Consider the following 13,590-nt stretch of genomic DNA (forward strand, 5'->3'; position numbering starts at 1 on the left):
ACAACAAATGGTTCACAATGTGTAAACTTCTATTAAAAGAACGTGGGGCAAGATAGCACTAATATTCGCCACCCTTCTCCTTTTATCTCACTCTCTCAGGACACCCTTTCTTTCTCTCTTTTCATCTCTCTCCCTCAAACACACAAGGCTACACATGCACAGACACATACACAGACACATACGCACACAATATCACTATTTTCTTCACTCTCACGTACAAAAAATCTGCACACACGTACCTACATCTCTCACTTTCCTGCATCTATACCCCTCTCCCTCTTCCCCCCTCTCCCTCTTCCCCCCTCTCCCTCTTCCCCCCTCTCCCTCTTCCCCCCTCTCCCTCTTCCCCCTCTCCCTCTGCCCCCCTCTCCCTCTGCCCCCCTCTCCCTCTGCCCCCCTCTCCCTCTGCCCCATCTCCTTCTGCCCCCCTCTCCCTCTGCCCCCCTCTCCCTCTTCCCCCCTCTCCCTCTGCCCCCTCTCCCTCTGCCCCCTCTCCCTCTGCCCCCCTCTCCCTCTGCCTCCCTCTCCCTCTGCCCCCCCTCTCCCTCTGCCCCCCCTCTCCCTCTACCCCTTCTCCCCCCCTCTCCCTCTGCCCCCCTCTCCCTCCCTGGCAGAGAAGTGTGAATAATGGCTAATCATAGCTGAGACTCAGAGAGATAATTGGGTGCGCACTTTCTCTCCTCTCCTCCGCTCCTCTTCCTCTCTTAACTATCTCAGTCAGGAAAAGGAGACTCCAAATAGAGACCCATTTAAAATATATATATTTTGGACATTTCAATGTAATTTTTTTGCTCTTTGAGCATGTATATTTTTAAGACTGTAATCCGATATGAAACGAAATAAAAAGAAAACCTAGAGTAGCATACAAATACAATCTGTATCACAACATACTCAATGCACAAAATGGAATGGTGACTTTCCATGTACTGTTCAGTCCTTCACACAGCTTAATGAGATGTCTGCGGCCGTACATTCAATACATTTTGTTCAAAGGCTACAGGTGGATCTAGATATAGTTTTGGCGATTTATAAAAACATAGATTTTAACAGTTAGTCATAAGGGTTCCATAGCTGTCAACCAATGACATTGTGGAACCTCCCTAGGAAACTCACTTTCAAAAATACTCTTCTGAGTGTTCATGTTTGGTACAACATGGCTTTTTGAACATCAGTCACTGGTCCAAAAGTAAAGGCCTCCCATTGTGTGTGCTTTCAAAGACTATGACATCATCAAGTTAGAATCTGCTCTACAAATACCTCCTCTTCTCAACTGACCAGAATCTAGTTGTAAAACACCTCGTCCTCAGATAAGGAGCTGCTGTCCACATGCCGAACTGTGGCCTCTGCCGCAGCAGTCCCCCCAGCCACCAGGGGGCGCTCACTGTCTTGCTGGGAGGCGGACATGGGGGAGATGGAGGAGGCTGGCTGAGGGGGCCCCAGAGTGCCATGGTAGTTGTTGGCCTGGGCATGGATGCTGTATAGATGCTGAGGGACTCCGACACTGCCACCGTCCAACAGGAAGTGAGACAGGAAGTGTCTGTTTGGGTCTGCGGACAACGAGTGGACAGCCAATTAACGGTGAGAGGAGGAAAGATAAAACAAGAAATTAGGCAAACATTTCTAAAAAAAGAAAAAATCCCTCGATGAATTGGATCACAACTTGATACATTCAGAGCGGTTCCGAATGCTTTGCATGCTAGCGTACCATGTAAAGGGTCCAAGCTCGTGGAGGGATGGTCTGAACCATCGTGGTTGGACCACATATTCATGGAAGCCTCCGCCAGAGCGAACTGCTGAGCCACTCCTGTGAATTTAGAGTAAACACTCATTTATTCTGGAGCTTCTTTATGTAGACAACCACCACCTGCCATCCTCTCAATTGCACCACCTCTGAGACAACAGGAAATAACTATCTAGGACACTGGGTTCTGTTTTCAGGACCAAGACCGCCCATTGCTTTCTTTGTATCACTCTGCAGAAAGCTTTTAAACACAGAGGACAAAACAACAGTCGAGTCATCATCAGAAAGTCCATTGAAGTCTAGAGGCAACCTCCCGCGATTCTTTCCTCGAGTCATCCCTCCCCTTCCTCACCTGCGGCGAAGCGGGCTTCCTTGATCTCGTCGGCCATTTCGGAGTAGAGCTGCTCATCCTCCTGCAGCCCCTGGCCCGCCCTCCCCCAGCCCCCCCCTCCTGTCCCCCACCCTCCGCCCCCTCCCTCCCCCCCTCCCCCCCAGCCCTTCCACTCGATGAGGTGAGCCACACGACCCTGGGCCATGGCTGTGGGCTTGGTGATGTGCTCCTTTATTGTGGCAACCAGACCTGAGTGAGAAGGAGGGATGTAGAAAGAGAGAAAGGCGATTTTGAGAATAAGGATAAATAAAGAGAGAAATAACATTTACAGGTCAGATTCAGCTCAATAAAATAAGAAAACTGCAGGGAACAAACACATGCTTGAAGGAAATGTCAATACTTATCTTTTACATTTCTGCATCACCACAACAAAAAGAGAGCAAATTTAAGTTGTTTTTGAAAGAGAATTACAAATATCAGAATGTCTTCACCAGTGAGGAAATCGGTCAACCTTTTCCTAGTTCTCCTGCACACACACTGTCACTAATATATTCATTGTTTTTTGATCAACTTTATAATTACTCTGTCGGGATTAAAGCTTCTTTCCTTGGACACTTTCATTCACACATTAGTCTAATAATTAATTTACATAAGAGAGGTTTGCTTGAGAATTAAAGGTTGAAGACCAAAGTTGGAAGTTCAGAACTAATCAGGCAGGAAAGGATAGATAAAGAAAATTGTGTGTGTGTGTTTAAAATATTAAAATGCAAGTTTTCTGATTGAGTACTGTGTGTGTCTGTAAACACGTGTGGGACAGATAGAGAGAGAGAGGGGGAGAGAGAGAGAGACAGACACAGAGAGAAAGGGAAAGAGAGAGAGAGATGATGACGACGACGATAAGATGCAGCACAACAAGGGAAATTACATTAGCCATCTCCTGTGGAGACAGCTTGTTTTATTCCCCCTCACATGAATGATTCATAAACAAAACAGAGCACAGATACAACAACATAGGCCTCACCCAGCAGTGATGAGGTGGCCAGTTCCCCGATGTCATAGCCACTGTTGCTCTTCTTCTCCGCCATGCTGCCATTGGACGGGTGGGGGTTATCCTAGAAGAACACAACCAATCAACGGGTCAGAGAGCTACTGTAAGATGATGAGTAAAAAAAAAAAAAGAAGTATGGTTGAGTTTTGCATCGCAAACACGAAAAGCACACGGATGCAAAAACACACACATTAGCACACATGAGTACAGTCATTACGCTCCGAGCCCAAAACCCACTAATTTACCCCAGCTCTTGCAGGTGTCCACTCACACAAGCTGAAGTGAATCTAACAACGAGCATGGAAGTGAATTTATAGACATTGTAATAATAATGAATCACTCGCACACACACACAAGCCAAAACAATCAGATACAGAATCTCAGTGGCTTTCTGAAGTATCTACCAACAGGACTTTAGATTTCTGCAAACGAAACATTGCGTTTTTCTGGCTGATAACAGACCTTGCCTGTTGGCTGCCCCTCAGACTGCAGTACCACCATGGGGTGCTGGGGGGCACTATGGAGCTCTGTAGAGAACCAAACACACACAGCGGTATTATTTACATTTACATTTAGTCATTTAGCAGACGCTCTTATCCAGAGAGACTTACAGTAAGTACAGGGACATTCCCCCGAGGCAAGTAGGGTGAAGTGCCTTGCCCAAGGACACAACGTCAACAAGGCCGGGAATCAAACCAGCGACCTTCTGATTACAAGCCCGAATCCCTCACTGCTCAGCCACCTGACTCCCCTTTATTATGTTTGGAAGCGTAGCTGGATTTTAGGAGGTTTGTGCATGTGTGTGTGTGTGTGTACTTATTGGCAGGGGCCAGGGCCTCTGAAGTCCAACATAGCTACTTTGAAAGGCCAGGGTCAAGGCTCATACATAATGGATGAAAAAGAGAATAAGAGGGAGGAATAGAGAGAAAGAGAGAGAATTAATGAAGATTAGAAGGAACAAAAGGCGTGTTTACAGCAATGAATTCAAATTCATTCATCTACAAGCTGTTCTGTACAACACAGCGTTCTCAGGGCCCTGTTCACTGGTTAATTGACTAAATCAACGATGACATAAAATATATTAATTAATGTGGTCCAAGACCTTTCTCTGAGGTGCTGGTGGAATCAGTTAAGCTAATGAAGAAACTGGACACACACACACACACACATACACTTTGGGTAACCCCTGGGAGATATTGTTAAGACTGTCGGCTGTCGCTATGGAAACATGAGAGAAACAGACAGGGAGTGATCCCCTTCCATTTACCTCAGTCACACTGACACACACACACTCAATTACACAAAAACACACACACACACACTCAATTACACAAGATAACACAGACAGACAGACACTCACACACAGAGACACACATTAATAAACAGCCCACGCCCCACACACACACACACACGCACACACAGACAGACACACGATAAGACAGCCCCCTCTGGATCAAGGATTTACAAATCGATATTACTGGACCAAGGGGCGATATCTCCGCCAGCATCAGCAGGCTTCATTATGAGGGAGTCACATTCTCCATCCAATCCTCCGTCCTTATGAGTTCCGAACAGAATCCCCACCTTGAGCAATAGGGAATAACACCCTGGAAGGTGGGGCATGTGATGGATAAAACTGCCCCCCCCCCTCCATTACACACATCCACACAGTAAGTAAGTAAGTAAGTAAGTAAGTAAGTAAGTAAGTAAGTAAGACTTTATTTATATAGCATATAAATTTCATACAAGAATTGCAGCTCAAAGTGCTTTCACACAGGCATGCACGCAAGCACGTACACATGCATGCGGGCATGTACACGTGCACACACACGTGTAGACATGTATACACACACATACAGTACCCTCATCCCCTCAGAAATGAGGAGCACCTGAGGCCAGGGGGACATGGATGGATGGAGACATGTATTGATGTCCCTTTGCTGTCACTGGACAGCCCTCCTCTGTCCCCATCTCCACACACACACACACACACACTCAAGCACAAATTAAAACAAAAAGATTACAAAAAATCTGTCTTTTTCTCTCTCTTGCTCCTGTCTGGAACAACTGAAGGTTCTGCTGTGTTTCTGGTTCTTCATACAACTCAATTTCCACACAGACGTCAACACTCATTCAGAGCAAATATAATATTTCACAAACTGGGAAAAGCAAGTAAAAAAAAAACTGAATTTTATTAAATGCACATTACTTATTTTTTCTGTCTGGTTGTGTTGAACTGGTGTAAACCTGACAATCACTGTGCTTGTCATCCAGTTTTGACAGCTATTCACACATACAGGTATCTGATGATCACTCCGATATGTAAAAAAAACTCCTTTAAACAACATCCTGATGAGAGGAATAAAATGTACACCTCGGTAGTAAGATCCCCCAAAATGATCCATGTTTTGAAAGGACAAACAGACAACTGGATGGTGGAATGAACAGAGAGACAGACAGAGCGATGAAGGGACAGACGGACAGAGACAACAGTGGTACAGACAGAAGGACGGACAGTACGACTGACCTTTGTGACCTCTGCAGAGGCATGCGCCCATGGTAACGAGACAGCCAGTCAGTTATCTGTTGACCATCGTGGTACAGGGAAAGAGAGATGGATTCAGGGATAAAAAATAAGTAAAAAGAGAAGCAAAGAGAGAAAGAGAGTTGAAAGTGAAGCACTGTAAGAAGGAATGTAAGAACTATGTCTCTTTCCCTTTGCTGAATTCTCTACCACTGCCTTCCATCTCCGGAACTGGAGGTGAGAAAGAGGGAGAGAGATAGAGTTTGAGAGAGGGAGGGAAAGACAGAAAGGGCGAGAGAGAGAGAGACTTTGAAGAAGAGAGGAGGCAAAGGAGAGTGAAGGAGAAAGAGAGAGATGGTGGGAAAAGGGGAAATGTAAGTGTGCCCGTTTGCTGACGCTTCAGTCTCCACCCCTCTGCAACTCTCCTCTCTGCTTTACTCTCTCTCTCTCTTCCCTACACTCTCCCTCTCTCTCTCTTCCCTACACTCTCCCTCTCTCTCTTCCCTACACTCTCCCTCTCTCTCTCTCTCTTCCCTACACTCTCCCTCTCTCTCTCTTCCCTATACTCTCCCTTTCTCTCTCTCTCTCCCTCCCTCGTTACTCTCTTTCTCGTTTTAGCTGTCTCTCTTTTTCTCTTTCTCGCTGGACAGGGACACCCAACTGTTGCTGAGGGGCATGGTGCTCAGAGCGTCCAGATATAATTATTGTGTCAACAAACTACCCCTGGAGGTTCTGAAGGAGAGTCAAATCAAATCAAATTTATTTGTATAGCCCTTTTTACACGCAAGCATGTCACAGAGGGCTTCACATACGCCCATAGAACTGCCCCTCAACCAACCTAAACCCTCAAGGAGATAGAGAGGAGATAGAACACGGTTCCTCCTCTCTGTTCTCCCACCACTGAGAGGATGTTAAACATCGTGGATCGTCCCAGTTACAGTCTGGGTTATGAGTTGGTTCACTCCTTCTGTAGACTGAAGAGTTTAGGACATCACTTCACACTGCACATCCATCCAGTAACAGACATTGGCCTGGAACATTGGTTCTTCACGACAGAGCGAGGGGTGCTGTGAGGAAGATTGTACCATGTCATCTTTAACGATGTAAAAATTAAAGTGTGGGCTGTCATTAATTGTTTGTCGGAAAATAAATGTACCAAAAGCCTATTAGGTATGAATTGTTTTAAGCAAAGGACTACCTAGCCTGATTTGAGTTCCAGGTGAATTTGGTCTTTGTGATTACATCTTTGCCATTTTAATCATGTGCTCCACTGATTTCCATTAACGGTTTGGTAAAGCTTAATACTGTACATATAGCTAATAAGGTGACATATATATATACACACACACGATGACTATAAAATATCCATCATTTGTTGTTTTTTTGCCTCTCTGTCTCAGTCCTCTCAAGACTAACACAATCTTAACAGTGATCCAGTGACATCATCCCCTGCAACGACCAAATCTTTGTCACCGGGAAAATACTGTTCCCATGGCAACCCCCTGTTCCACACTTTCAAGCTTTTCCTGTGCTAGGGAAGCTAATGTGATAACATGTATTTGAAAACTGAAGGGTGGGGGGGATTAGTTTAGATCATTTGAACAATTGCTGCAAAATATCCTTCTGTTGATGTATGTGCTTTCAACTAAGAAAAATCCTACTTAGTGGTGCTGTGATGAGAGAACTGAAGCTCTGGTGAAGAGTGTTGAGAGGTCGATCATAACAGGACAATCCATGCAGTTGGGTGCAGCCTGACCTCTTGTGGTATCACAGTTAAAGCACAACATTTGGACATCTCAGCAACTTAATTACTCAATAACTCAATTGTTGAAGGCCAAAAACACGAATGTTTATGGCTAACATGAAAGTTATGATGGACTGGAGTAAATTATGTACATTCAATGTTTCCCAGATCTAATGAAAAATAACAAATAACACATCTGCTGAAACAGATCCTTAAGTGATCAAAGCTGAGATTATAGAATGAAAACATGTAGTTAATTTCTCATGAAGAATAAGATAAAATAAGAAAGAAAAACCAGATACTGGAGTAGAATACAGACTCTCCTTTAATTCTGAGGGGACGTTAAGTGACATCCCTAGAGAGCGTTCCGCTTCTCTAGTCCTCAACGCTGCTCACGCTGCCTCCCTAAAATCCCATAACCTGCCTTGACCTCATTTCTTCACTAAACCCACTCCCAGGGAGTATAGATAAATAGCGATTCTCAATTCTGGTTCCTACATTCTATTGGAGCTTGTTATCGCTGAGGGACTTCCCTAGTTCCTCTCTTCTGTTTGTATTTACCTGGTTCTGTAGCCAAGGATGACACAAACAGATCTGTATTGTGCTTTAATTAATCCAAGATCTTATTTAACGGGAGTTTGTGTGTTTTGCTAGACGGACAGCTGTGAACACAGTGATGTGTTAAAGTAAAACATTTAATCTGTTTTCCTCATCGAGTCATCAAATGTACCAGTTTCTATTGCCACAAGGGGCACAATTTCCCTTCATAAACTATTTCTTTTGCAGATATACAAATTATTAAACAGCAGGACATTTAAGTTTCTAGTTTGAAAACAGTGGATGTGTGTAAAACACACAAACAAATGTATCTTGTCTATGTATCGATTGCTTGGTCAATTATTGAAAGTGCAACATTTGTACGTTTAATGCACTGAATAAACTGCAGGAGTTCAATCTGAGCAAACTAAAACTCAGATTCATAATGTTGTCCATTAAGGACCTGTGGAGCTTGTCCTAGGCATAGTTCACACACACAAGTGCCAAATACAACAACATGAGAACACCGGGAAAAGGTCCATAAAACAAAGACGGGTACAGAAAGTGATCCAGTCCAGCTAACCAGATGAGAACTTCCACAGAAGTGTGAGGGACACTCAGGGGTTTTGTGGACTGTTACTCAACTATTTCTTCCCGTTTGTTTCAGTGGCTCAGGATCAATGTTGCCTGCGCACACCATGTCTTAAAGCCCCATGAACTCCCATGCCTGGAGCAGTGAAACGATAATATTAACTCAAGAGTCGCATGACGGACCGAACGTTTCAAACCACCGTCGACAGAATGACCGCTCTCCTTTCCCCCCCTTCTCGCCACACTCTTCCCATCCCTCCGTCTCCTGAAGTCTGGCCTTCTGGGCTCCACACGACACATTTGGATGACACAAAGCTAAATGGCAGCCTTGTCCTGTGGGAGTTTAGGGGGGTGGGGAGAGGGTGGGGGAGAAGCGGAGGGAGTGCTCCTTCGCCTGCAGCTAAGTTGGCAAGGTCCATCCGAGGCGGCTCTGACAGGAAATTGCATTAATCCAAAACTGGGCTGAAGTAATTTCTGCCTCTGGTGGGTTAAAAGTGATGCCAGAGAGGAGCTTGAGGACCACCTTGACAGCGCCGGCCGTCCCGATCCTGGCTGAGGGGACTGGGAGGCCTCAGGGCCAGACCAGCCCTCCCCTCCATGCGCTCCCTAATTGGTTTAATGACTGTAATTATCTGCTGGGGTTCACGTTGAGCCGGGAACGATTAATGGCCTCCAAAACACATGTAGACAGGGGGGGGAATAAGGAGGGGGGCGATGGTGGGGGGTGGGCAAGAGACAAAGAATAGCAGGGTTAAAAAAAGAGAAAAAAAAGCCTATAAAGTTTGAAAAAGACAACATGCTGGGTGAAACTGTGGGGCCAGGAGAAATACAACAATGAGTTTGAGAAGTTTCTGTGTTTTAGTGTTTGGTGTTTTGCCCGTAACACTTTTTGTTGAGGTTTCATATTCCCAAAGGAGGTATAACTCAAGAGTCTATAGTAGGCTGTAGCAGCTTAATATTTATTTAAATTGAAAGGTAAAAAGAACGTATGGCACATACAGTATGAACATGCATTTAAGAATCCATCCCACCCACGCTGTATAGTTAAAAGCGAAAATTGGAAGCTAGAAGTTTTTATGGAACTAAATCCCCCTCTTAAGAGAAGTACATGTCAAACAAAACAACTGCCTACCCCATGATTACATTACATTCAACAAAATAGGCTAAATAAAATCTTGAGGCCAGATTTATTCTGTGAAATACAGACCCCCACAGAGAGCCCTGACACAGTGACTCGAGGGGAAATGTCAGTACACAGCCTGTCTCCATGGAAACACAGGGTAATATATTCTTTGTGTATCTGATCAGCCTGCACAAGTTTGACTTTCTTTAGTGACATATTACCCCGGTAATCCAGTGTAGTACAATCCACAGAGATTAGGAGAATATACATTTAAAAAATGTATGGCCTGAATTCGAAGTGAGTTCACAAAGATCAAAAACCTAGCCAGAAGGACTGTGTTACAGTTTTTAAAAGGAAACTGGAATTTTATCAATCTGATTTGAACTGTGTAAAAAATGTGTAATTTATCACTGAGATGTATCTTTCAAGAAGTTATGTTGTTAATGTTTCCCCCACATTTTCATCTTGAAAAAACTGTTTTTATTTACACCATAATGTTTGTTTATACATTTTGAACCCGGGAGCAAGAGCAATATCAACAACATCAACAAGATCTCCTTCAAAGGAGAAATATCTGGAGTGAGACTGCAATAAAACCTGGAAAATTCAATTAGGCGAGAGAATGATTTTAAAAGTGGGAGGCTGAGATAGATGGAGGTTGAGAGAAAGAGAATGAAACAGAGAAAAGGAGAGGGAAAGAATGAGAGAGAGAGAGAGAGAGAGAGAGAGAGAGAGAGAGGGAAGAGAAAGAAAGAAAGAATGAGAGAATGAGACAGAGAAAAAAGAGAGAATGAGACAGAGAAAAAAAGAGAGAATGAGAGAGAGAGGGAGAGAGAGAGAGACGGACGACCAATTTAGACAGAAATTGGAGGATGTGTTTTTGGTCAGGAACCCATCTCTAAAATTAGCAGGGATGTAAATTCCACAGAGATTCTGGTTTCAAATCCGCACATGAAAATGTGAGCTACCCAGAACAAAAAGAAGAGAAAAAGAGAAGTACACAACAGTGCATGAACTGCAGCATGGTCTTAGAAGCACGGTTAGTTACTCTTTCTACATGGACATTATCTTAAAGACCAGAGACATCTTAAAAGCCACTGCAAGGATGAAAGCTCAAAAAACGGAATCCGCAGCCCCCACACAGAATACTACACAGGGGAGGGCTCAAGTACCAGGCATCGACTCACAGCCTTCAACACAATCACCAAACATGCTATTGCGGCCTACAACTAAGCCCTGGATGGCGCAGATACACATATGCTTTGGGGCTCTCGCGCTCTCTAAGTATCTCTCTCTCCATGTCTTTCTCTGTCTCTCTCTTTATCTCGGTCTCTCTCCAGTCTGTCTTTTTTCCACTCTCTGTCTGTCTCTTCAACACAAGCTGAACGATAGTGCTTTCTGCATGACTTCGTTTACAATTGCTTACATCCTGATATGACTTCACTTGCATACAAACATGGATGCACACATTTAGCAATGCAATTGTTTTATGTGGTTCATTCTTGTTTTTCCTTCGGGGAAAGAAATGTTCCACCACATATGAGACACAGGCGGAAAAGGATGGAAAAAGTGCAGAACACTTTCTTGGTTTGTGCTTCACACAAAGCCATAACTATTTCTAGGCATCCTACTCACCTCAAAGACACATAAAACACACACATTTCAAAAGTCAAGGACAAAAAACTAACAACAAAAAAACATGTCTCCCAAGTTCCCATATTTCGTCCACCTGTACTGTAGGGAAGTAGCAAATTACAAATACTTTGTTACTGTGCTTAAGTAGACTTCTCTGGAATCTGTATATTACTTCACAAATTATTTTTCTGACAACTTTTGAATTTCACTCCTTAAATTTGTACAAAAATATCTATACTTTCTACTTCATACATTTTAAAAACAGGCTCGTAACTGTAGTTTTAATCTGTATAGTGGCATGATCAATATTATTTCTTGTCATTGCGCGCCTTTTTTCATTTCCATTTCCATCACGCACAACAACCAGTCCACAAGGCTATGGAGCAATGCAGAAAACAAGAAGAAGAATGTTATGGAGCAAGGCAGAAGACAAGAAGAAGAATGTTATGGATGAGACAGAAGGAGTTAACAATGTCGACATGACTCAGAATAGAGACATTCCTGATCAACCATGGCCATATGAGGGAGATGTTCGAAATTGTCGGCGTCAAAAATAATTCCTGGCGAGTGTCTATAGTGTCTTTTTGTATTAATGTACTAATATGATGTGAGGTCCAGTTACCAGTGTGACGAGCTAACTGTCTCGTATTTAGCCGGGACATATTGGGCCTAACAGGGTATGTAAACCCATAGATATTGCTCACTTAAACCTACACTCAGATTGTGCAGCTTCTCACTTTTTCATGGAAGGGAACAGCTCGATCTCACGGAGATCTCTCCCATTTCTAGATTTTTGTTAGACACTTAAAAATCCATATTACATCATCCACAGAGAACAAATACTGACCAATTATTTATAAGTTAACGTTAACGACTAGCAAGCAAGCTGACAATCATATAATTGAGTAAATTATATTGTAGCAAAAAATGTGTAGCTCTAACTAGCCTAGCTAACCCTAACTAGCCTAGCTAATGTTGCTGCTCAAATCCCTAGATAGGTAGCTAGTGATAGAGCTAGCTACTTTTACTGTGTGAGTTCGATAAACCTTACCTTCATAATTGTCCATGCAGCTCAAAACATACAATTTGAACCCCTTTTCCCTCTGAGGGGCAGCAACATATAATCCTATGCACATGTTAATTGTCATTTTGGGAAGATCATCCAAACTCCTTATAAAACGGCATGTTGTGTGAGACTGAGAACAAACGTAACTGCTAGCCACCAGAAGTTGTTGACCTGGCTGATGCAATATGCAGAAGTAATTTCCGCTTTTGAAAATTGGATTTTCTAGGCTTTCAGGGCTACCAACTTGAGATTTTGGAGAGAAATTATTTTGCTGCATGCAAACCAACCCTTCTCAGCGTGAGAACTACGTGAGAGCGTGTGAACTGATGTCTCACGGTCAATGTGTGAGAGTTGGCTGCCCTTCGGGAAATCATGTTTCAAAGATACACATCTTGCCTGCGCATGTGAAAATATGGTCGAAGATACAAATATATATACAAATTCAGTTTTACACTTGCAAATCTTTTTGACCCATAACGTAGGTCAACAACTTCCGGTAGCAAGCAGTTACGTAGATGGATAATGTAAAATAGTGCTTGTGCAAATAGCCAGACCCTATCATTATGACAAATGACTTGCAATACACTGTATATTCACACAAAACCATACCATGACACTAAAACAGTTGTTTTAATGGCTACTTTTTACTTAAATATATGTCAGAGCCAATACTTCTTTACTGTAACTTGAGAGAAAAAGTGTAGTCATTACTTAAACTTTTACCAGTCTTTTAAAAAAATCAGTATCTGTCCTTCTACTTGAATGGATGCGTGTACTTTTTCCCTCTTTGACTGTTTGTTCATTGTAGGTCAACCTTGCCTGACAGATTAATTCACTATCCAAATATTGACATTCCTATTCTTATACACTCCTATCAGTGGAATGCATTAAAGGCTTTGTTACAGGCATCAGTCAAACATGGCTGATAAATTCAAAATGGAGGGCGTCAGATTTATGGCTCTCCCAACACTAGGTAATCTAGTAAGAGATTAGAACAGGGTTTGGTCGACACTGAGTGCAAAATAATGGGCCTGGCAGGTCTGGACTTGCTGATGCATTGTAGCAGGCATTTCATAGACTCCCATCATGTTGACTTTGACCTTATTGCCTGACAGTGTATCTGTATGTCTCAAATATCCATTGATTTGACTTTGTTTCCAAACAGATTTATGAATTATAAAGTAGCGGGGTATCAGTAACGTGAAATGCAATGATGTGAAATTCTAAATCCCTCTTTCCTAAATCTAAGC

At 43.1% G+C, this 13,590-nt stretch overlaps 1 protein-coding gene across 1 annotated transcript; it reads right to left on the minus strand.

Moving 5' to 3' along the window:
* Window positions 1–773: 773 nt before the first annotated feature.
* fam131c (family with sequence similarity 131 member C) lies at window positions 774–12,362 on the minus strand. The gene is made up of 6 exons (XM_067240613.1): window positions 12,326–12,362; window positions 3,583–3,647; window positions 3,094–3,184; window positions 2,094–2,321; window positions 1,706–1,804; window positions 774–1,547 (listed from the first exon to the last, which is right to left on the minus strand). The coding sequence occupies exons 1-6, from the start codon at window positions 12,339–12,341 to the stop codon at window positions 1,282–1,284; spliced, it is 765 nt and encodes a 254-aa protein (XP_067096714.1). The 5' UTR covers window positions 12,342–12,362; the 3' UTR covers window positions 774–1,281.
* Between the last annotated feature and the right edge of the window lie 1,228 nt (window positions 12,363–13,590).

The sequence above is a fragment of the Osmerus mordax genome, chromosome 7 (assembly GCF_038355195.1).
Source record: "Osmerus mordax isolate fOsmMor3 chromosome 7, fOsmMor3.pri, whole genome shotgun sequence".
Taxonomy (NCBI): Eukaryota; Metazoa; Chordata; class Actinopteri; order Osmeriformes; family Osmeridae; genus Osmerus; species Osmerus mordax.

Bases quoted from the DNA above. Each gene is read 5' to 3' on its own strand.
- fam131c (XM_067240613.1), bottom strand. The intron at 3,185-3,582 runs GTCTGTTATCAG...GTGTTCTTCTAG, and splicing joins AGGGGCAGCCAACAGGCAAG to GATAACCCCCACCCGTCCAA. The intron at 1,548-1,705 runs GTACGCTAGCAT...CGTTGTCCGCAG, and splicing joins GAGCTTGGACCCTTTACATG to ACCCAAACAGACACTTCCTG.